Source organism: Gadus chalcogrammus, chromosome 21, assembly GCF_026213295.1.
Source record: "Gadus chalcogrammus isolate NIFS_2021 chromosome 21, NIFS_Gcha_1.0, whole genome shotgun sequence".
Lineage (NCBI taxonomy): Eukaryota > Metazoa > Chordata > Actinopteri > Gadiformes > Gadidae > Gadus > Gadus chalcogrammus.
In genome coordinates, this window is record NC_079432.1 from 858,226 (window position 1) to 883,195 (window position 24,970).

The 24,970-nt window shown below is 50.9% G+C and overlaps 1 protein-coding gene across 3 annotated transcripts in view; it reads right to left on the minus strand.

The window, feature by feature from the left end:
- The window catches only part of cd2ap (CD2-associated protein), a 35,846-nt gene extending 12,821 nt beyond the window's left edge, over nucleotides 1–23,025 (minus strand). The window contains exons 1-9 of one of the 3 annotated variants that reach the window (XM_056581658.1): nucleotides 22,764–23,025; nucleotides 14,622–14,782; nucleotides 10,728–10,917; nucleotides 8,493–8,593; nucleotides 7,866–7,986; nucleotides 6,526–6,689; nucleotides 3,906–3,987; nucleotides 3,130–3,218; nucleotides 478–576 (exon numbers count right to left, since the gene is read on the minus strand). In XM_056581658.1, coding sequence (XP_056437633.1) covers nucleotides 478–576; nucleotides 3,130–3,218; nucleotides 3,906–3,987; nucleotides 6,526–6,689; nucleotides 7,866–7,986; nucleotides 8,493–8,593; nucleotides 10,728–10,917; nucleotides 14,622–14,782; nucleotides 22,764–22,767 — 1,011 coding nt within the window. In that variant the 5' untranslated portion in view covers nucleotides 22,768–23,025. Of the gene's footprint in view, nucleotides 1–477; nucleotides 577–3,129; nucleotides 3,219–3,905; nucleotides 3,988–6,525; nucleotides 6,690–7,865; nucleotides 7,987–8,492; nucleotides 8,594–10,727; nucleotides 10,918–13,749; nucleotides 13,883–14,621; nucleotides 14,783–22,763 lie in introns of those variants that run through there. The other 2 variants (XM_056581657.1, XM_056581659.1) reach the window with 2 other exon arrangements.
- Nucleotides 23,026–24,970: the final 1,945 nt, after the last annotated feature.

A 24,970-nucleotide genomic window follows, 5' to 3' on the forward strand; every position in this document is an offset into this window, starting at 1 on the left:
ACACAAACAAGACATACCTCAGCAATAAATAGTTAGGAATCATCCACGAGAATAAATAAATTCTTAAAAGCTAAATAAACCCTGTGGGTTTGGGTATGGGTAGGGAGAATACTGTAGAGTGTCGGCTGGTGGAAGGTGAATAGGTTGAAGTCCGAGGTGATGGGTCGGGTGGGGGGGCTTACTGTCTTATGTGTTTTAGACAGGACTGTGATCAGCCCATCTGTTCACACTCACTGTGCTCGTTGTGCATGAGGAGAGTCTTCTACAAGGCTAGGAAGAGCTACCGCTAAAGCTAGCGAGCTAGTCTCCGATTTTTTGGGGGCGTGGTTTTGGAGGGAGCGCTGAAGAGAGGCGTGGCCTAATCGAGATACTCCAACATAATTACCCTACCTTTAATTAAGCTTTGATCATGATCATTAAAAAAAGGCCACGCCCCTCATGCTTGAAACACCGTAGCAAGCCATCGGATTGGCTCACCTCCTTGTCGGCGTCGGTAACCATGGCTACGAAGTTGTCCGGGAACACGCCCGATTTCCCGTTTATCTCTCCTCGCCACCAGCCGGGCTCACCGGTGTCCTGGAAGAGGAGGAGGAGGAGGAGGAGGAGGTGGAGGACAGAGTCGACAGGAGGAAGAGGAGGAGAAAGAGAACAGAGGAAGAGGAAGAGGAGAGAGTCAGGAGGAGGAAGAGGATGAGGAAGAGGAGAGAGTCAGGAGGAGGAGGAGGAGGAGGACAGAGTCGACAGGAGGAAGAGGGGGAGAAAGAGAACAGAGGAAGAGGAAGAGTAGGAGTCAGGAGGAGGAAGAGGAGAGAGTCAGGAGGAGGAGGAGGAGGAGGAGGAGGACAGAGTCGACAGGAGGAAGAGGAGGAGAAAGAGAACAGAGGAAGAGGAAGAGGAGAGAGTCAGGAGGAGGAAGAGGAGGAGGAAGAGGAGAGAGTCAGGAGGAGGAGGAGGAGGAGGAGGACAGAGTCGACAGGAGGAAGAGGAGGAGAAAGAGAACAGAGGAAGAGGAGAGAGTCAGGAGGAGGAGGAGGAGGAGGAGGAGGACAGAGTCGACAGGAGGAAGAGGAGGAGAAAGAGAACAGAGGAAGAGGAAGAGGAGAGAGTCAGGAGGAGGAAGAGGAGGAGGAAGAGGAGAGAGTCAGGAGGAGGAAGAGGAAGAGGAAGAGGAGAGAGTCAGGAGGAGGAGGAGGAAGAGGAGAGAGTCAGGAGGAGGAGGAGGACAGAGTCGACAGGAGGAAGAGGAGGAGAAAGAGAACAGAGGAAGAGGAAGAGGAGAGAGTCAGGAGGAGGAGGAAGAGGAGAGAGTCAGGAGGAGGAGGAAGAGGAGAGAGTCAGGAGGAGGAGGAGGAGGAGGAGGAAGAGGAGAGAGTCAGGAGGAGGAGGAGGAGGAGAGAGACAGGCAGAAGATGAGGAGGAGAACAGAGAAAGCAGTACGGGAGGAGGAGGATTAATTAGGAGGAGACAAGAGATTGGAAGAGTTTCTTCAGGGAATGTGTAGCATGGTGTTATGTTTTTTTATTTATTCTAACCGAGACATTGTCTGTTTACTGACGCTAACATGCTAATGCCAGCCTTTGTTCTTGTGTGCATTAACATCAGCTAACATTTAAACCAAACGGTACTAACTGTGCTCTACTGTATGCGTGTGCTACACCAGGTGGCCACCAGGGGGGGCACCACCTGCTGCTGGTTCCAGGCAGCGTACAGCAGCGATGGGAAAAAACTATATTTTCCGGGAATCAGTTCTTTCAGTTCCGTTCACTATCATCATTCCTTTGTTTGATTCGTTTGTTGGATTCGTTCGTTGAGTCAGATGTTCTGTTACTTCATTTGGCATGTTCTGGGAAATTACCCAGGTTAAGTGTTAATATTAAGCATGTATATAAAAGCACATGCGTGCCTTTTTATCGTAATGGGGTGCAGTAACAATTAAATGGCGTCTTGTGGCCTAATCGAGTGCCATGGCGACGCGATTGCTACCTGCTGTAGTATTCTCATTGGCTGAATCTTTGAAACGTTTTAGACTTAATCAATATAAGTTTGCGGGGAGACGGAGCTCTGTTCGTTGGTATATTTTGTTTACATGACCATATTTTTGTTCTATGTTTAAAAAAAAAAGAATCAAAGAATCAGTTCTCTTGTTTTGGGAATCAGTTCTCATAGTTCACCTTCGGGATTCGTTCGTTGTGAACGAATCATTCGCCACCGACCCATCCATAGTGTACACCTTCATGTCAAACCTGTAGCTGTAAAGACCATGATTAAGGCCCTACGATTTACACAATGCGGAAATTGCGGAAATCTGTACTAGAAATTGAGTCAAATGGAATATGCATAATTTGCATAATTTTCCGTAATTTACCTGAATTTAAAAATAATAATCCTCAAAGGAAGGCCTGATTATTGTAGTAACCTAGATGATTTAATTATTGTAATCTGACAAAAGAGTAACAGGGCAATACCGGGAATATAATGCGTCGGGGAGGAACTGTCTCATTCCATCCTGTCAACATACTATTGATCGGACTCATAACAATGGATGTGTCGACCACTTAAAGTCTGCAGCCCGTGTCAAGAACTAGGAACAGCTCTGTGTTACAACAGCATTCCTCCTCAAGCCACTGTTTATCGCAAGCACATGCGCAAATTCAAGACGAGACATTATCCAGGGCTTTTGTGTCAGTGGGCAGCGAGTCCGACACCCTGTAGAAGAGATCAGACGCTCTTCTCTAGTGAAGCGTTTCAAACAGGCGAGCGCGTTGCCTGAATATGAATGCACCCTCCGGCAGACTCAAATAACCGGTGTGTTCCACCGACCGACAACGGCCGTTTGACAGAAGATCGTTCTGAACATCGTCATTTGATGGGCGGTCTGCTTTTAAGTCGTGATATCCCACACGACGAGCTGTCTCCATCTAGTTAACCAGCGTTCCATAGTTCTAAATCGTGCATCGTTAAAAATGTACCGTTATATATTATGAAATTGTTGACGTAAATAAAACAGATTTCATAAGGCTCTACATGGTACTTCGGCCTTGAGGTCCGTTCTTCGCGTTGCTATGGGAACAAGTAGCCTGGTTGGTTTTTAACACCCTTATGAGCTTGACCTTTGACCCCAGGGCGCACCTTGCTCAGGATGTGGATGATGTCATCCTCCTTCAGATTTAGCTCGTCCTCATTGGTCGAGTCAAACGCGTAGGTTACCTTGCAGTATTCTGGGGGGGCGGGGGGGGGGAGGGGAGGGAGAAATAAAGGGGGAGAAAGAGAAAGAAAGAGAAAGAGAAGACGACGAAGAGAAAGAGTGAGAGAATTGACAAACTAATGAGATCACTTGCTAGCAGATATAACCAATAACTTGTAACTAATTACTATAACTGATCCTAAGGAGCGTGCTTAATGGGCTTCATGTGTTGGCTCCTCTCGGCAGAGGTTAACCGCTTAGCTGGCATCACAGGTAGCCCAACATACACAGTGCCGAAAATAGTGCGGAATCATCCACGAGTGTGTAGACAAACTATAGTCCTGCTGTATTGTTACCGACACTCTTAGTGTATTTCCCCTCACATCGAGAGGAGCAAGGCGACTGTAACTCAGCAAGTCAACTGAAGCGGCTAACGGAAAGCCAATGCTAACCCAGGGGACATCCCCACTGTACCCACCCCAAAGAAGAGTTTGGTATTCAACAACTGGTTTGAAACCAGGTAGGACCGGCAAACTGATTTAGGGATATCTGGGCGCATCGCTTTAAGGTCATGGAAGACTTGGATCTTAAACACTATTCAAAAACAGATATCGATAAAAATAAATACAATTATACACAGTGTACTGTTGGACCAATCCATCACAGTTCTTAGGCAGCATGACGGAGACGACCGCATCCCGTATCTGGTCGCCACGGTTACCTTGAGCTCCGCTGTCTGCGGGTGGGGGCGGGGCGGCGGGGGCGGAGCCTGGCTTGCCAACGGATGGTAAGGATGGGATTGGCTGGAATGAAGCAAACCACACAGATGGAGATGATATCCTCATTTATGATTGGATGATTGGGGGGGGGGGGGGGGGGGGGGGGGGACCTGTGACATCATATTGGAGGATTCACTGGCTCCAGGATCTGTTCTATACGGACAGGTTCTATGTGGATATGTTCTATATGGACCGGTTCTATGTTGACCGGTTCTATGTGGATATGTTCTATATGGACCGGTTCTATGTTGACCGGTTCTATGTGGATATGTTCTATATGGACCGGTTCTATGTTGACCGGTTCTATGTGGATATGTTCTATATGGACCGGTTCTATGTTGACCGGTTCTATGTGGATATGTTCCATATGGACCGGTTCTATGTTGACCGGTTCTATGTGGATATGTTCTATATGGACCGGTTCTATGTTGACCGGTTCTATGTGGATATGTTCTATATGGACCGGTTCTATGTTGACCAGTTGTATATGGAAGTGTTCTTTATGGACCGGTTCTATGCATACATGTTCTATGTGCAATGGTTCTATGTGACCTGGTTCCATGTTTATGGGCTCTTTGAGGACCCGTTCTATAGGGTGAGTTTCTATGTTGATGGTTCTATAAGGAAGAAGGTAAACCCAACAGCAGGAGGGAGTGGGGCACATAAACGAGGAGGTGGAGGAGGAGGAGTGGGAGGAGGTGGAGGAGGTGGGGGTGAGGCTGAGGTGGGGGTGGGGAGGGTGGAGGTGAGAGGAGGAGAGGGAGAGGGGGGAGTTGATGGAGGAGGTGGGGGGAGGAGAGGGGGGAGGTGATGGAGGAGGTGGGGGGAGTTGATGGAGGAGATGGGGGAGGTGATGGAGGAGGGGGGGAGTTGAGGGGGGAGGTGATGGAGGAGGGGGGGAGGTGATGGAGGAGGTGGGGAGGTGATGGAGGGGAGGTGATGGAGGAGGGGAGGAGGTGATGGAGGAGGGGGGGAGTTGAGGGGGGGAGGTGATGGAGGAGGGGGGGAGGTGATGGAGGAGGGGGGGAGGTGATGGAGGAGGGGGGGAGGTGATGGAGGAGGGGGGGAGGTGATGGAGGGGAGGTGATGGAGGAGGGGGGGAGGTGATGGAGGAGGGGGGGAGGTGATGGAGGAGGGGGGGAGGTGATGGAGGAGGGGGGGAGTTGAGGGGGGAGGTGATGGAGGAGGTGGAGGGGAGGGGGGAGGTGATGGAGGAGGTGGAGGGGAGGGGGGAGGTGATGGAGGAGGTGGAGGGGAGGGGGGAGGTGATGGAGGAGGTGGAGGGGAGGGGGGAGGTGATGGAGGAGGTGGAGGGGAGGGGAGAGGGGAGCGGCGGGGGGGAGGGAGGTGAGGAGGAGGTGGGGTTTGGGTGTTGAGATGAGAGCGGAGGTGATGGAGGAGGAGGGGGGGAGGAGAGGGGAGAGGTGATGGAGGAGGAGGGGGGAGGAGAGGGGAGAGGTGATGGAGGAGGAGGGGGGAGGAGAGGGGAGAGGTGATGGAGGAGGAGATAGACGAGGCCGGAGATGGGGGGGAGGTGATGGATGGAGGTGAGAGTGAGAGTGGAGGTGAGGGGGGAGGGGGGAGGGGGAGGGGGGAGGGGCAGCAGTGGGTGAGTGCTGTGGGGGAGGAGAGAGGAGGACACTCAGAACAGTATTGTCATGCTGCTGTTGTTAGCCTATAGCATCCAACGCTAGGGAAGCAGCTCCAGAAAACAGAGCTAATGTTAGCTACGGTTAGCATATAGCAGGAATAACGTAGCTAGCCTACAGCGCAGAATGCTAGGGAAGGAGCTAGCATATATACACAGCACGCATTATACATGAAAGAGCCGTTTTACAGAAAAGAACCCTAAACACGGAGATAGCGTATTAGCCTGTAGCACATAGCGTCAATGAACCAGCTAGCCTATGAAACCTCATGGCACCTCCAGGACCACCTAATCTGGACCGGATTGACCTCCAGGACCACCTAATCTGGACCGGATTGACCTCCAGGACTACCTAATCTGTACCGGATTGACCTCCAGGACTACCTAATCTGTACCGGATTGACTTCCAGGACTACCTAATCTGGACCGGATTGACCTCCAGGACTACCTAATCTGGACCGGATTGACCTCCAGGACTAGCTAATCTGGACCGGATTGACCTCCAGGACTACCTAATCTGGACCGGATTGACCTCCAGGACTACCTAATCTGTACCGGATTGACCTCCAGGACTACCTAATCTGGACCGGATTGACCTCCAGGACTATCTAATCTGGACCGGATTGACCTCCAGGACTACCTAATCTAGACTGACTTCCAGGACTACCTAATCTGGACCGGATTGACCTCCAGGACTACCTAATCTGTACCGGATTGACCTCCAGGACTACCTAATCTGGACCGGATTGACCTCCAGGACTATCTAATCTGGACCGGATTGACCTCCAGGACTACCTAATCTAGACTGACTTCCAGGACTACCTAATCTGGACCGGATTGACCTCCAGGACTACCTAATCTGGACCGGATTGACCTCCAGGACTACCCAATCTAGACGGGACCCCAGGACCCACCTTGTCGCGGCGCTCCTCCTTGTCCGGGCTGGGGGGGCGGGTCCGGAGCTTCACAGACCCCTCCCTGAAGATGTCTCCGAAGCCGAAGCCGAGGACCTTCTTAGGGGGAACAACGACCCCGTTACCTGGGCCAGGGGAGGAGGGGTCCAGCACCTCCTTACCATCTGGGGGGGGGGGGGGGGGAGGGAGGGGAGGGAGAGGAGGGAGGAGTAGGAGAGAGAGGGAGGGGAGGGGAGGGAGAGAGAGGAGAGGGAGAGAGATGGGAGGGAGGAGTAGGAGAGAGAGGGAGGGGAGGGGAGGGAGGGGAGGGGAGGGAGAGAGAGGAGAGGGAGGGGAGGGAGGAGTAGGAGAGAGAGGGAGGGGAGGGGAGGGAGAGAGAGGAGAGGGAGGGAGGGAGGGGAGGGAGGGGAGGGAGGGAGGGGAGGGAGGGGAGGGAGGGGAGGGAGAGAGGAGGAGAGGGAGGGGAGGGGAGGGAGGGGGGGGAGGGGAGGGGAGGGAGGGAGGGAGGGAGGGGAGGGGAGGGGAGGGAGGGAGGGAGGGGAGGGGAGGGAGGGAGAAATAGAAGGAGGGAGAGAGGGAGCGAGAGGGAGGAATGGAGGGAAAGAAGGAAGGAGGGAGCGAGGGAGGAAGATGAAGAGATGCAAAGGAAAAGGAGGGAGGGGGAAGGAGGCGAGAGAGAGAAGGAGAAGGAAAAGTAGGAGGGTGACAGAGAAGGAGAGAGAGAGAGGGAGTGAGAGAGAGGGAGTGAGAGCGAGAGGAAGAGGCTTTGTTAAGGGACCCATAAGCTAACAACCCTTCCACACACACCTGTCTACCTGCGTGTTCCACCTGTTCTCTGGGGACCACGCCTCCTGCACACTGTTAATGCATACTGCTGACACACAGAGAGAACGCGCTGCATGCTAATAAACAAACACACAGCTCCGACAGAGGAAGACCCCGTTAACACACGCTACAGGCAAATAGAAACTAAATGACGTAAATACCAAGAGAGGCCTTGGAACAGTTGTCCACGGGCGGGGACGGGGGTTGAAGGTGGAACGTTGCTGGATCAACAGAATGCGGATTGAACGCATCGGCATGCTAGCACATGCAGCCTAGCCTTGAGGAACGAGCCTGCATTCAAACACCAGCTTAGCTATGATGTCCCTGCCTCACATGGTCTGTGTCCAGGTGTGTGTGTGTGTGTGTGTGTGTGTGTGTGTGTGTGTGTGTGTGTGTGTGTGTGTGTGTGTGTGTGTGTGTGTGTGTGTGTGTGTGTGTGTGTGTGTGTGTGTGTGTGTGTGTGTGTGTGTGTGTGTGTGTGTGTGTGTGTGTGTGTGTGTGTGTGTGTGTCTCACCTATCTCGTCCGTTGCCGTAGCAATTTCGCCAATCTCCTCGTCCTCGAGCTCTTTGACAAAGTTGGAGGGAAACAGACCGGACCTGCCGTTCACATAGCCACTCCACCAACCCTCCTCCACCTGACACACAGACAGACAGACAGAGACACAGACAGACAGACAGACAGAGACACACACAGACAGACAGACAGACAGACAGACAGACAGACAGACAGACAGACAGACAGACAGACAGACAGACAGACAGACAGACAGACAGAGACACAGACAGAGACACAGACAGACAGACAGACAGACAGACACAGACACAGACACAGACACACAGACAGACAGACAGACAGACAGAGACAAACACACACACACCCACACACACACACAAGAGACAGACAAGAGACAGACAAGAGACAGACAGAGACACAGACAGACAGACAGAGACACAGACAGACAGACAGACAGACAGACAGGTTTACAGGTAGTTTGTGGACTTAGGGCTCCAGTCCCAGAACCTCAACCACACAGTTAAGCAACGTGGCTGAGCTGCGTGGCTAAGCTACGAGGCCACGCAGCTCCATGGCTAAAGGGGGCAGGGTGCTAGGAGTGAGGTGCGTCCTCGGGGTGAGTCCTACCTCCTCGTTGATGTCCACCAGCTCCCCCACCGCCAGCTCCAGCTCGTCCTGGTTCTGGGGGGCGTAGTCGTACAGGACCCTGCACTGTCGCGGCCGGGGCTCTGCAGACACAACACCGGCGCTCAGACGCCTGCTCCACCCCTGCTCCACCCCTGCTCCACCCCTTCTCCACACAGCTCCACCCCTTCTCCACACAGCTCCACCCCTGCTCCACCCCTGCTCCACACAGCTCCACCCCTGCTCCACCCCTTCTCCACACATCTCCGCAACCGGCTCTACCACTTCAACCCCGCACGGGCGTGTTTGCACATTCACCCGCAGTGCATTGTGGGGCTTTTTGACAAGGTGAAGTACACTGAGGACTAACCCCACTGAGCCAAACTATAATACTGAATAATACTTCACTACTACTGCAGACAGACTCACTGCCAGCTCCTTAATAACCTGTCTCTGTACTGTCTAACCCCTACCTGCTCCTTAATGACCTGTCTCTGTACTGTCTAACCCCTACCTGCTCCTTAATGACCTGTCTCTGTACTGTCTAACCCCTACCTGCTCCTTAATGACCTGTCTCTGTACTGTCTAACCCCTACCTGCTCCTTAATGACCTGTCTCTGTACTGTCTAACCCCTACCTGCTCCTTAATGACCTGTCTCTGTACTGTCTAACCCCTACCTGCTCCTTAATGACCTGTCTCTGTACTGTCTAACCCCTACCTGCTCCTTAATGACCTGTCTCTGTACTGTCTAACCCCTACCTGCTCCTTAATGACCTGTCTCTGTACTGTCTAACCCCTACCTGCTCCTTAATGACCTGTCTCTGTACTGTCTAACCCCTACCTGCTCCTTAATGACCTGTCTCTGTACTGTCTAACCCCTACCTGCTCCTTAATGACCTGTCTCTGTACTGTCTAACCCCTACCTGCTCCTTAATGACCTGTCTCTGTACTGTCTAACCCCTACCTGCTCCTTAATGACCCGTCTCTGTACTGTCTAACCCCTACCTGCTCCTTAATGACCTGTCTCTGTACTGTCTAACCCCTACCTGCTCCTTAATGACCTGTCTCTGTACTGTCTAACCCCTACCTGCTCCTTAATGACCTGTCTCTGTACTGTCTAACCCCTACCTGCTCCTTAATGACCTGTCTCTGTACTGTCTAACCCCTACCTGCTCCTTAATGACCTGTCTCTGTACTGTCTAACCCCTACCTCTCTCTGCACTGTCTAACCCCTACCTGCCACTTCCTCATATTGCGGTGTGCTGTAATGATTGTGGTAGTGCAGCAGACCACAGCCTCCACCAGGGGGCAGTGTGGGATGGCTTTATCCTCAGCGGGTCAGGGAGATTCCAAGAGATGAGTCAACAGTGCTGTCTTCATTGTGATACTTCCACTCTATTTAGCGCTCTAAGACACTGAGACGCACCATGACCCCTCCAACATCAGCAGAGTGTTGTGTGGTCATACCCTGCGTGGCTATTTCTGTGCTCTAGGTTTGAAGCCATGACAATGGATTCCCTTCACTAACTGGTTACACTGCATGTTGACCGCCTCAATTTATGAACACGTTATGGTACTGAAGCGCGCACACACACACACACACACACACACACACACACACACACACACACACACACACACACACACACACACACACACACACACACACACACACACACACACACACACACACACACACACACGGGGGGGGGGGGGGGTGAGGTGGATATCTGGCTAGGAGTGGAGGTCTGATGAGGGTGGGGGTGTGGTTAAAGGTGGAGGGGGTTGGGGTGGCGTAACCTACTCTTCTTGGAGGGGGAGGGGGTTAGGGATATGGGTGGAGGGGTTAGGGTGGTGTAACCTACTCTTCTTGGAGGTGGAGGGGTTAGGGTGGTGTAACCTACTCTTCTTGGAGGTGGAGGGGTTAGGGATATGGGTGGAGGGGTTAGGGTGGTTTAACCTACTCTTCTTAGAGGTGGAGGGGTTAGGGTGGTGTAACCTACTCTTCTTGGAGGTGGAGGGGTTAGGGTGGTGTAACCTACTCTTCTTGGAGGTGGAGGGGTTAGGGTGGTGTAACCTACTCTTCTTGGAGGTGGAGGGGTTAGGGTGGTGTAACCTACTCTTCTTGGAGGTGGAGGGGTTAGGGTGGTGTAACCTACTCTTCTTGGAGGTGGAGGGGTTAGGGTGGTGTAACCTACTCTTCTTGGAGGTGGAGGGGTTAGGGTGGTGTAACCTACTCTTCTTGGAGGCCTGGCTGTGGGGCTGGAACCCCCCCATGGGGATGTGGCTCATCCTCTGGACCATGTTGGCCACCGTCCCTGGCTGCTTCTCCCGCCGCCGCGCCTGGCACAGCTCCGCCTTGGCCTCCACCTTGGCCTCCACCTTGGCCTCCACCTTGGCCTCCACCTTCTCCTCCTTCTTCAGCTCCTAGGAACGGCCGACAGGTCAAAGGTCAGACAGATGAACAGAGAGTTTCAAAACCTGAAACCTTGAAGTCCCGAGTGTTTAACGCATAGTGGGGAACACACAGCGACAGGGGGCGGAGTCAGAGTGGCATGGGGGCGGGGTCAGAGTGACAGGGGGCGGGGTCAGAGTGACAGGGGGCGGGGTCAGAGCCAACTACAAATCAAAGCAAGGGTTTGCAACTTTGTGTACATTTTCAGTGCTGTAGTTTGATGTGGAATGTACGCCACATGGAGGCTTGTCTCGGTTGTCCTGGTAATGATCCTTGAATATGTCGCCACATCCCTGCACAAAACGTACAGGGAAAAGCCCTTTCCCTGTACGTAAATCGCCTGAGAGTAAAAAATTCTTCATTTTGCGCATGAAGAGAAGCAGTACAAACTGACGCCACCTTGTGCACAAATGCTGACTCTGCTCTCGCACTCACAAAGTGTTCTCTCGCACGCCTTGATATTCTTTCTCCTCGCACGGGGATTCATTATGGTACTAGGTGGACGTTGTACAACATTCAGCAGACACTTTTAGCAAAAGCAACATACAACCATTCATACATATATGGCGGAGTCAACCATGCCAGTGTGCGCACGCACACACACACACACACACACACACACACACACACACACACACACACACACACACACACACACACACACACACACACACACACACACACACACACACACACACACACACACACAGCGAAAGCCAGCTCGTCTGGAGCAGTCAGGGTAAGGTGTCTTGCTCAGGAACACCTCAACAATCATCTTGGAGGAGCAGGGGATCAAACTAGCAACCTTCTGATTCTAAGTCAACCCGCTCTGCCTCCTGGGCAGAGCCCAGCTCCTGTTGTATCCCTGATTGTGATTGATTACATGCGGCCTGACAAGTCCAAACACCTCTTTGATACCTGGGGTGACATCAAGCCCACATTAGCCAAGCAGGCGTCTCAGAACACGCGGCGGAGAACGCTAAAGCCCAGCACTACACCACAGACCAGTGGCAGTTCTTAATAAAACATGTTGCTAAGCGTTCATGAGAGCAGGATTATCAGGGGCAGTGAACCCTAGCCAGCCTTGAAGACGAGCAGTACTTGAGTAAATAGAACAGACCGGTTATATTGTTAAGTTATAATAATATAACAGACCAGGAATTATAAACTTTAGAAATGTAGGATGCATCAGAGAAATGAATACTGCACTAACCCAATGTACCATATTTATTTGGTGTAATGATGACAGCAATGGTCTATTAAAATCTCATTGATCAGTGCCATCTGTGTTTACGTATATGTGTGAGTGAGTGTCTGGGTCCGCCCACTTAGGGCCATAACAATAACCACCGCGAGAGCAGAAATAACATCAGAGCGAGCAGCAAAACACTTTATGTGCTCGTCCAACAAATCGTTTCCTTCTCAGTCTTTATTGCTGCTCTTGAGAGCAGAGGAATATCGCCTCTCAGGAGGGCAGTCAAGGTGCTCGTAATAATGATGTGTGCCCGGATGTCTGAGACGTTTTTGCTCGTGAGTTTTGGCATGGATATGCCGCCAGTACTACACCCAACACTTGTTGGTTTATGCCAACTCCTGATTCGTCAGAGGGTACAGACGCAAGACGAAAGGCTGTTTGAACTACCTGACGTGATTGACGGCTAAACTACCCTACTTGATTGACAGCTCAACTACCCTATATGATTGACATCTCAACTACCCTACGTGATTCACAGCTCATGCTTTGTAAAGGAGTTCAGTTAAGTTAATTTAAACTACACCATAGACCTCTGAAGAATAACTCGGGTTCCCTCGGTCACATGTCTATGCGTAATAACACGGGTTTAGAATGAGCGTACATAACAAACTCTGTAGGTGGCGAAGGAGTAAAAGCTGCGTCACGTTTTGAACTACACACTTTTTCTATCTACTGGGTTTTTTCATTGTCGGTGCCGTTAAAGAAGCTTTAATAATCCTTTACTACTTTAACGGCACAGACAATCCTATCCAATAGATAGGAAAAGTGTGTCGTTTAAAACGTGACGCAGCGTTTACTTCTTCGCCACCTACAGAGTTGGTTATGTCTTATCATTCTGAACCCCGTGTTATTACGCATAGACATCTGACCGAGGGCCCCGGAGCCTCGGAGGCGGGGCCTCGGAGGCGGGGCCCCGGAGCCTCGGAGGCGGGGCCTCGGAGGCGGGGCCTATTCTTCAGAGGTCTACGGTATCTTGACCAGTGGGCGGAGACGTCTCTCCCGTGGTCCCGGGTCGTTCTGGAACTCCTGACCGGCAAACAGGAGGCATGTCGGCCAAGTGCGTTCCTGAATTCAACTACTCCTGTCCCACTACCCCGTCTCCCACCCAAAGCAAACAGTAACCCCTGGCAACCCGCTGCCCAACAAGGCTTGTTCCACATGACTCATCACGTGTCACCGTGGCAACGGCTCAAGGTCCAGACTCCCAGAGGTGAGGTCAGGTGGGCGGGACCGCAGACGAAAACACTCATGTTACTATAAACAATATATAAACAGTACTAAACTAGCAATACTCTACAGTACTAAACTAACAATACAAGCCTCAATACCAAACTAATGATAAACTAGTCCACAAAACAATATCGAACTAACAATACTTAACTAGCAATACTCCCATGCTGAAAAGGAAACGCATTCTATACCCATCACACACACACACATAAAGTGTTCTCACACATTAACCCAGACACATCACCCTAAACCACAGAAACCAAGACACACAGCGCAGAAAGACACGGGACAAAACACAACACAACACATCACAACACACCTGTTCATCCGCTGGAATGAGGCTGGGACATTTCAGCTCTAAATACAAGAGGTCGTCTTCAGACATTATCCAACGATACCAGACAAAACACACACACACGTATATACAGAGAGACAGAGAGAGAGAGAGAAAACAAAAGAGAGAGAGAAGAAGAATATCCGGGAGCAAAGAGCAGCTATGACATCACAGCCAGAGGTTTATGGATAAGCGATGATGATCACCAAGAACAGGCCCATTAGTGCAGTACCTATCCCACTGGAGGGAGGGAGCGAGGGGCATAGACTGAAAGAAGGAACAAACAATATAAATACGAGTTTCCGCCTCCATCAAGATGACAGCGACAAGGAGAGAGGAAACGACTCTTCAGTCGTGACTCTTGACTGAAGATGATCGGTGAAACGTTCCCCAGATCCTCAGATAAAGTCATCCAATCACCAGACTGACGCTCTCCAATAGACTGAACAACCCCCGCGCTAACGCTGCAGTCGTCCTCATAACACCTCACTATTCATCTGGTCCTCAGACAGAACGACAGACTCATGTTCTTTAACAGACAGAACGACTGACAGACAGAAACACACACACACTTTATCACAGACAGATCCATGTTCTTTAGCAGACAGACAGGCCGACAGACGCACGTTCCTTTTCACACAGACACACAGATCCATGTTCGTTAGCAGACAGACGGACACACGGATCCATGTTCTTTAGCAGACAGACAGGCCGACAGACAAGACCCATGTTCTTTATCAGACAGACTCAAGTACTTGATCAGACAGACTGACAAACTTGTTCTTTAACAGACAGACATGTTCTTTGACAGACAGACAGAGGTTCGTTCAGACAGACAGACAGACAGACAGACAGACCTTGACGAAGTTGTCGGGGAACAGCCCCCGGCGACCGTCCAGCTCCCCCTCCATCCAGCCCCCCTCCTCCTCCACCCGCCGCACGCCCACGATGACATCACCGGGGCGGAGCGTCAGCTCGTCCTCGTGGAGCGCCTCGTACTCGTACTCCACCAGCACCTCTGCACCCGCAGGAAGAGGGCCACCGCACGCAGGAAGAGGGCCGCCGCACGCAGGAAGAGGGCCGCCGCACGCAGGAAGAGGGCCGCCGCACGCAGGAAGAAGGCCGCCGCACGCAGGAAGTGAGCCGGGAAAGGGGGGAGGGAGAGGGAGAGGGAGAGGGAGAGGGAGAGAGAGAGAGAGAGCAGGGAATGAGGGACAAAAAATAGGAGAAATGTCAGAGAGAAAGAACAGATGATTTGGTTAGGAACATGGACCACCTTCATCATCATCATCATCATCAACCACCACCCAATGCCCTCCCGTGGTCCTGAAAGAAGGCTATCTATCTGAAGGCACAGGAACAACCCTGAACCCAAGTGTCACGATGCGGGGCTTTCTAACCTAGGATACAAACATGGATACGATATCTTGAAAAATATCGATATTAGCTACCATTTATGATACCACTGGGGTAACATTGAGGGCATATATTTTTTGATTTTTATTAGAAGATAAATATAAGGCTATAACATGGTTACGACGGCAAAATGACCAGCGATTACTGCGAGAGACTGCACAGTGAATGAATGAGAGGAGGGGGGCTTTATGGCCACAGCGCTGGGTGTCGGAGAAACACACACACACACACACACACACACACACACACACACACACACACACACACACACACACACACACACACACACACACACACACACACACACACACACACCGATACTGCGTGGAAATGAGTACTGGAACCGTTTCATATATATTCAGTATTGATGATCTACTTTTTGAAAAAAATAGAATCAAGAAACTAAATCTCTTCACTTGACACTTGGCCGAGGCTGCTGTAGATGAAGACATCATGTTAAGTTACCGTCTGCCCCCTAACAAGGCCAGCCCGGTCCAGTGTAGCTCCTCCAACGTGGTGGGGACGGATGAGGAGTTTAGAGGGTACTCAGACTTCAGAGGGGGTACTCAGTTGGCTGCAATCTGCAACCTCACCACTAGATGCCACCAAAACCCTTCACACTGCACCTTTGAAAACACCCAATAACATGAGGCGAGAACCGCTGCATTAGAGGGTGATGAAGAATCTGTACGACTGCGAAACACACGTCCTACAGACCTCCATCCTTTAAAACAATGTTGTTTACCGTAGCCTCAAACACACGTCCTACAGACCTCCATCCTTTAAAACAATGTTGTTTACCGTAGCCTCAAACACACGTCCTACAGACCTCCATCCTTTAAAACAATGTTGTTTACCGTAGCCTCAAACACACGTCCTACAGACCTCCATCCTTTAAAACAATGTTGTTTACCGTAGCCTCAAACACACGTCCTACAGACCTCCATCCTTTAAAACAATGTTGTTTACCGTAGCCTCAAACACACGTCCTACAGACCTCCATCCTTTAAAACAATGTTGTTTACCGTAGCCTCAAACACACATCCTACAGACCTCCATCCTTTAAAACAATGTTGTTTACCGTAGCCTCAAACACACATCCTACAGACCTCCATCCTTTAAAACAATGTTGTTTACCGTAGCCTCAAACACACGTCCTACAGACCTCCATCCTTTAAAACAATGTTGTTTACCGTAGCCTCAAACACACGTCCTACAGACCTCCATCCTTTAAAACAATGTTGTTTACCGTAGCCTCAAACACACGTCCTACAGACCTCCATCCTTTAAAACAATGTTGTTTACCGTAGCCTCAAACACACGTCCTACAGACCTCCATCCTTTAAAACAATGTTGTTTACCGTAGCCTCAAACACACGTCCTACAGACCTCCATCCTTTAAAACAATGTTGTTTACCGTAGCCTCAAACACACGTCCTACAGACCTCCATCCTTTAAAACAATGTTGTTTACCGTAGCCTCAAACACACGTCCTACAGACCTCCATCCTTTAAAACAATGTTGTTTACCGTAGCCTCAAACACACGTCCTACAGACCTCCATCCTTTAAAACAATGTTGTTTACCGTAGCCTCAAACACACGTCCTACAGACCTCCATCCTTTAAAACAATGTTGTTTACCGTAGCCTCAAACACACATCCTACAGACCTCCATCCTTTAAAACAATGTTGTTTACCGTAGCCTCAAACAGGCCTGAACTCCACAAACAGGCCTGAACCTAACAGGCCTGAACCTAACAAACAGGCCTGAACCTAACAGGCCTGAACTCAACAAACAGGCCTGAACTCAACAAACAGGCCTGAACTCAACAAACAGGCCTGAACTCAACAAACAGGCCTGAACTCAACAAACAGGCCTGAACTCAACAAACAGGTCTGAACTCAACAAACAGGTCTGAACTCAACAAACAGGTCTGAACTCAACAAACAGGCCGGAACTTAAAAAACAGGCCTGACCTTAACAAACAGGCGAGACCTTAACAAACAGGCCTGCCAACAATGCTAACAGGCTAACTGACTCAAAAATAAACACGCTAACAAGCCAACAGGCTCACATGCCAATGGGCTAACATGCTTAAAAGCAGACAGGCTAACAAGCTAACAGGCTTGTGGCGTTCTATCAGTGTTGTCATGGAAACATCTGGTCGATGGTTGCATTTGACCGTTGTTCATTTTGGATTTGTAGAGCATGGACTGTTAACATGCAGATGTGTATCGTCATTGACACACACACACACACACACACACACACACACACACACACACACACACACACACACACACACACACACACACACACACACACACACACACACACACACACACACACACACACACACAGGGAAGTTAACTGACCAGTCGGATCAGGGTATTCAAGCACATTGTGTTATAAATGGTTAATGTGTTTTGTGGAGCTCTGCTACTGGTCTAGAGCACTCGCTCTGCGACAGGTGCAGAGCGAGTGCTCTCCGTGGGAGCGGTTCAGGTGCAGAGCGAGTGCTCTCCGTGGGAGCGGTTCAGGTGCAGAGCGAGCTGGCGCTCTCCGTGGGAGCGGTTCAGGAGCAGGGTGTCAACCCAATACACACACGGGTCAGGGTCTGCTGCTGGGTCACGGGTTAATGACAAACCAAGAACACAAGGAAGTAGAGACCCCCACACACACACACACACACACACACACCCCAGGGTGAAACCCATATCAGGACAAGGTAACACAAACACACACAACCCATATCAGAACAAGGTAACACAAACACACACTGACACACAAGCTAAAACCCATATCAGAACAGGGTAGCACACACACACACACACACACACACAACCCATATCAGAACAAGGTAACACAAACCCACACAAGGTAAAACCCACATCAGAACAGGGTAGCACACACACACACACACACTATCAGAAAAGGTAAAACCCACATCAGAACAGGGTACCCCACACACACTAAGAGACTAAACACACGGCGCAACTCAGACCGTGCACGCCCTTTCTGCTGGTCAGCACGTCTGCGTGGGCCCAGACGTGGGCCCTCCCAGATCTCAGCAGCGGGTCACCCTAGCGACTCGTGCACGCGCTCCGTTTGGTTTCGTTTCAGCCAGAAACCAGAATAAAGTGAAAGCACCCGGCCGGCTCCCAGCCCTGAGTCACCGCCGGTTGGGAAACACCAACGGCTCCCGGTGGTGGGGGAGGCCCCCGTGGTCAGACACCTCGGCCCCCCCCGCCCCCCCGCCCCCCGGGGGTGGGGGAGGCCCCCGTGGTCAGACACCTCGGCCCCCCCGCCCCCCGCCCCCCGGTGGTGGGGGAGGCCCCCGTGGTCAGACACCTCGGCCCCCCCGCCCCTCCGTCTCCCGGTGGTGGGGGAGACCCCCGTGGTCAGACACCCCGCCCCTCCGTCAGGTTCTTCCCGACAGGAAGCCGAAGGAGCAGAACTTCCAGGTCAGCACTTCCTATCTCCTTACACAGCGCTTCCTGTTTAGGGGCGGGGTCAGAGACGGCCTCCTTTAACCCTCAGACACTCAGGGTGGCGTTGGTGGGTTACCAGAGAGACTGGGGAGGGGACAGGTGGGGGGCATGCAGGTGAACAACACACACACACACACACACACACACACACACACACACACACACACACACACACACACACACACACACACACACACACACACACACACACACACACACACACACACACACACACACACACACACGCACACGCCTGTGGAGCAATAAGAACCAACCAGAGACGATTCAAACCCCTCATCACGGAAAAGAACGACAGCAGCCAACACCGTGCTGTGTATAAAAGTGTAGCATGATGTCCTATTCAACCTTAGCATGTAGCCCTAGCCGACAACCTTAGCACGTAGCCCTGGCATGGAACCATAGCATGTAGCCCTAGCATACAACCGTAGAAGGTAGCCCTTGCATTCAACATTAGCACGTTGTCCTATCACACAACCTTGCAACCCTATCGCACAACCGTAGCATGAAGCTACACTAGTAGGTAGAAGACTATGGGCTGAGGCTAGCACCGCGGGCGTGTTGGGACACAGCGCTACGTTCCACCGGAGGCTAGCTCTGACAGAGAGAATTCCTTGGTGAGAGCTTAGCCCACCTCAGTGTATCCCCCTCCGGAGCCCTGGGGCAACATCCACTAATATCAGAGCCGTTAATCATCCCAGAAGGGGGATCTGGTTGCCAAAGCAGAAAGTACAGCAGGACAGTAAGATAACAGAATTATAGGAAAATGAACCTATGACGACGAGATCTATTTTTAAGTATTGGTCTTCATTAAGCTGTGACTGACGGCAGTAATTAAGGCGCAGGTAGGTGCTCTGATTGAGAGTGGCCCAGGGACCAGGAGAGGACAGTACAGCGCCCACCCACTGCTCATAAGCACCGCGGTAGACTTGGGCGCCAAACCCAAAACCTTACAGATGGGGTCCGACACCCGAAACCACTACACCAACCAGCCCCCACCTTAACCGCCACCCTCGATGTAAGAGGAGAACCAGGAGGGAAACGAGGATTTAAAACCGGATGAGCATGCTGTTTCGAAAGTTTGTTTAAAAGATGTTTGGACGCGTTCTTTCTGCATCCCCTAGTGTTGAGAGACAGATTCATACTGCTTTAGTCCTTAACTCCTCGTCATAACTGTCCCCACTGCATCCCCCTAGTGTTGAGAGACAGATTCATACTGCTTTAGTCCTTAACTCCTCGTCATAACTGTCCCCACTGCATCCCCCTAGTGTTGAGAGACAGATTCATACTGCTTTAGTCCTTAACTCCTCGTCATAACTGTCCCCACTGCATCCCCCTAGTGTTGAGAGACAGATTCATACTGCTTTAGTCCTTAACTCCTCGTCATAACTGTCCCCACTGCATCCCCCTAGTGTTGAGAGACCGATTCATACTGCTTTAGTCCTTAACTCCTCGTCATAACTGTCCCCACTGCATCCCCCTAGTGTTGAGAGACAGATTCATACTGCTTTAGTCCTTAACTCCTCGTCATAACTGTCCCCACTGCATCCCCCTAGTGTTGAGAGACCGATTCATACTGCTTTAGTCCTTAACTCCTCGTCATAACTGTCCCCACTGCATCCCCTAGTGTTGAGAGACAGATTCATACTGCTTTAGTCCTTAACTCCTCGTCATAACTGTCCCCACTGAAGCACCATCGTGTTTAGAAGACACCCTGCATGCCTGGCTGCGCACAGACGTAGGAACTACAGAAGTGGAGTAGATTGGATCTAGAACCCGTTTCACAGCATAGCAAGGAAGCTGAATAACAGGCTAGTCACTCTAAAAACACTCAGGGAGCTGGGGGGAGACACCGGGCTGGGAGATTGCCGAGCCCAACGGGTTATACTCCTCCATGCTTCCACACAGGACACACGCACGGAGATGAACCCCCGTCAGCAGCAGCAGCACCATACTGTGCTGCTCCTCATTTTACAGCATCACTCATCACAGGCGCACGACCCTGGCTGGGAGACACACAGGCAGGTCAACCCGGCTGTAGGGAAGGGCAGGCCCTGCGTCTGGCTCCCAGCCCTGACTGTATAGCCCGGGCTGAACGGACCGAGGGGGAGACTAGGCCCTGAGGCAAGGGGGCTTAACAGGTCCCGGTCTCTGGGTCGGGAGACGGGATGGAAGGGAGGTGTGATGGATCGGAGGGAGGGGGAAAGCTACATCACACACGGTTAGAATCAAAGCACAGGCTGACCGCGCACCAAGGCTCGTGACACAGTTTAAATGAGTGTGCGTGCGCGCCGGCGCACCCGAGTGTCACACTTTACGGTGGCCCTACGAGGAGACAACCGGTGTGAACCAGGAACAATGTCGTCACCGTTCACACCACAGTCTGACGCGGTTCCGAGCACCTCGGAAATGTTGAAGCTCTGTAGGCAGAGGAGACAAACATTGAGTCCACGGCCACGTCAACGGACACTAAACACACCATGGCTGTGAGTGACAGCCAGGCAACTTAACACAACAACTACCGTTGTTTTTATAGTGTATGTGCGACACATTGAGGCACAGGAGTGACTTGTCCCAGGTTCTGCTGTCCTGTAAATTCGCTCCCATGCAGACGACGTGCTGCTCTTTCTACTCAACAGTCAACACTCAGCTGAGCGAGGGAGTATTCTGGTTAATTTAAAGTGAGCAGTGAATGTTTGTACACCAGGAAACCAATAAATTAGCTTTAACCCAGAACTGTGGGAACGGGTGTATGCTTGTGCGTTTGTGCGTGTGTGAGAGTGTAGAGTGTAGAGTGTAGAGTGTAGAGTGTAGTGTGTGTGTGTGTGTGTGTGAAGCAGTTACTGACTGTATGTTAACCAAAGGGGGGGTTCCCGACAGACCAAGTTTGGGAACCGCTGGTCTACATAGCAGACTGTACATCAGGAGGTGAAGGGAGGAGGGCGGAGGGCAGAGATGTGGTCTGAGTGGTGGAGCAGGGTGTGGGGACCTCGGCTGTCAAACGGAAAGTATGTCCTGTCCTCTACCTCCAGCACTATTCACTCACTCACAACCACATTCTGCCATTTACCTTCCCTGGGTGGATGAACTCACTACTCAGATAGATGGGTATCTCTGCACACATGAAGAATACGACTCTGGACTTCAGCAAATCACTAACAAATCAAATTCACTAACTAATGATTCAATCTGCAATCAATGGATCGATGCATAGAGTTAACCTGCTGATCGTTCACCAATAATCCATAATAGTCACCATGTCATTCATGTGTAGACTAAAGATCATAGCATTGAGTGAAAAAAGGAATGCGGCCCAACCTCTAGCAAACAGGCGAATTAGTTAACGTACTGATTAACTAACTGGTAAACTAGCTTACTAGACTAACTAGTCAGCTAGCCTGCTGGCTAACTAGCGGGCTCACCAGCTAACTGGCTGTCAGACTGGGTGAATAGGTTAAGCAGCTAACTGTTGTGCTAACTTTATGCTACCAGACCCTGTGGTCAGGACTGTATTTACACTGCGGCTCCACCGGTGGTGAACATCATGATGGGAAGGGAGATCCACACGCGCCACATCACTACTCTGCGCGCTCACTACTCTCTGCTCACTACTCTCTGCTCTCTACTAGGTACTCTCTGCTAACTACTAGGTACTCTGTACCCTCTGGTCACTACTAGGTACTCACTATCCTGCATTCAGGACTCACTAATCGGTAGCGTTCAGTACTGGGGTCTCAGTACGCACTACTCAGTACTCGCTACACACTATTCGGTACATGGTACTCGGATCTCAGTACTAGGGTCTCAGTACTCAATCATCAGTACTCAGTACTCACTAATCGGTACTCGGTAATATTAGCACTCGGTTTCATTAGTCACTACTCGGGTCTAAGTAGGCTACTCACTAATCGGTAGTCACTGATCGGTACTCGGGTCTCACTACTCAATACTCGGGACTCAGTACTGACTAATCGGTAGTCGGGTCTCCGAACTCACTATTCGGGTCTCAGTACTGACTAATCGGTAGTCGGGTCTCAGTACTCACTACTCGTTACGGAGTACTCGGTACTCACCCATCCAGAGACTCCCAGATATCACAGGTCAGGAAGCTCCTCGTTATCTCGCTTCTTTGTCGACGTCCTCCGCCCGTTTCCTGCCCGCCAAGTCTGTGTTGATCCGCGCGCCGTCGTATGTCCATCCGTCCCGGGCAGAGAGCGACGTCTCTCCCGCTGGAGGAAGTTCAGGAGTCTCCACCTTCACCGCTGCCACCAAAACACCACCTAGCAGTGGGGAAACCTCGCGATGGTTCCCCCGAACACTCCCGCGAGAGGAATGTCCGGTGGAATGTGGAAGCAGTCCGTCCATGGAGTGGGAAGGGGGGGGGGGGGGGTCAGGAATGGCTGTGTGCGTGTGTGTGCGTGTGTGCGTGCGCGCGTGTGTGCGCGTGCGTGTGCCCATTAATAGCTATTATTAATAATAACTTGTATTATCTCGAAGCAGAATATATGTCTACATATATAGTCGCGCTTGCATACCATATAGGCTACTTTCGGCTACATCATTTACTTTAGGCTATATATAATATCCTTTTGGCTATATATAATACACTTTAGGATATATATAATGCAGTAAAAGGCTGCCATGTCCGAAGCAGTGTATCTGACTGCGCAGTGTGTATTTGCGTGTGTAATGTGTGCATTTGCGTGTTTAATGAGTGTATTTGCGTGTGTGATCTGTGTGTTTGTCAGTGCGGTTATTAAGTGCCACTGGACGGAGGCCAGCGGGAAGTGTCTGAGCGGATAGCGGTCCTGACCGAGCCGCATGCAAATTACGGAAACCACAGACGCCGCAGGGTGTTTGAACCGCTGGCAGCCGGACCCAGCCCGTGGGGGTCGGATTACACACTGGTTATTAGTTAGGAAAACATCCGTAGTTTCGTTTTTTGTCCTAAAAGTTAAAGTTTAATTATTTGAATTTACGTTAATTAAAGCATGACTGTGATGGAGAGTTGGGACAGTCCGTATTTATCTTTAAATCTTATATATTAAATAAACCTCACAAACATGTCCAGGCCTAAACGTTTGTAATAAAGACGATTGTTGCTGTCTACGCCCGCGTTTATAATTAGCCTACAGCTGGTGGAATTTATTTAATAAATCAAAACTGCAATCAATCGTGTTCACTCAAAATGAAACCTGACCACGCACTTCTCCAGTGGTTGGAGCGCCCTGCACATATTTATAGTTAAATAGTGACAGCGTGCGGTGCTGTTGTGAAATGCATTGCAGTTTTTTCCATTTTCAAAGTTTCCATTACATAATCCGACTCGACTGCGGTTCTGCTGTCTTTATTAATATTATGTGGCAACCCCGGTCGTCGGTGGCTGGGACTCTCGAGCGCTCAAGCAGGGTTGCGGTGCAACGGGTTTATTACGTGCAGCCCACTTAAAAAGGGGGAAATCATACAGTAACTTAGTTTCTTCCACAACAGGGCAAAAGGGTGAGGGGTCTCCTGTCCGGTCCGTCGGTGAGGTCGGCGTGGCTACCGCTCCCGGCTTCTCCCGCTCAGTCCGCGTCTCCGCGACTGTATCCCACTCGGCTCCCTCCCGGCACGAGCCACATGGCTGAGAGAGCCCCGAATGACTGAAGAAACAGGCTATTTAAGCCCTGCTTCTACACTCCTCAGGTGCTCTGCATCTCCTCAATTGGCACGGGCCAGCTTGCCACAATCTATCTAAATAAATAGATAAAAGTTATGAATTACATTTCTTGAGTGCAATACAGAAATCTTCACTGACTGTCTTGTAATCTGAGTAATTTTCAATCGGAGTTGGAAAAACGTAATCCGTTTTTGTAGGCCTAATCATTAGAGCAATCTGTTAAGAATAGACCGTTCTCTCTACCCTTATGCAGAAGAAGTGGCCCGCCTGTGTACATTCATATACCGTATGTTGTGTTTCTGCACTTTCCTGTTGTGTTTATGCAAGAAAAGTTGTATTGTTGTAATGAGCAACCATCACCGGCAGGGGGCAGACTTACCCCGCTGCCATCAGCGTCTGACTTATTGTCTGTCTTCTGCCGGCCTGCCTATGGCTATGAGAGAGAGAGAGAGAGAGAGAGAGAGAGAGAGAGAGAGAGAGAGAGAGAGAGAGAGAGAGAGAGAGAGAGAGAGAGAGAGAGAGAGAGAGAGAGAGAGAGGAGAGAGAGAGAGAGAGAGAGAGAGAGAGAGAGAGAGAGAGAGAGAGAGAGAGAGAGAGAGAGAGAGAGAGGAGAGAGAGAGA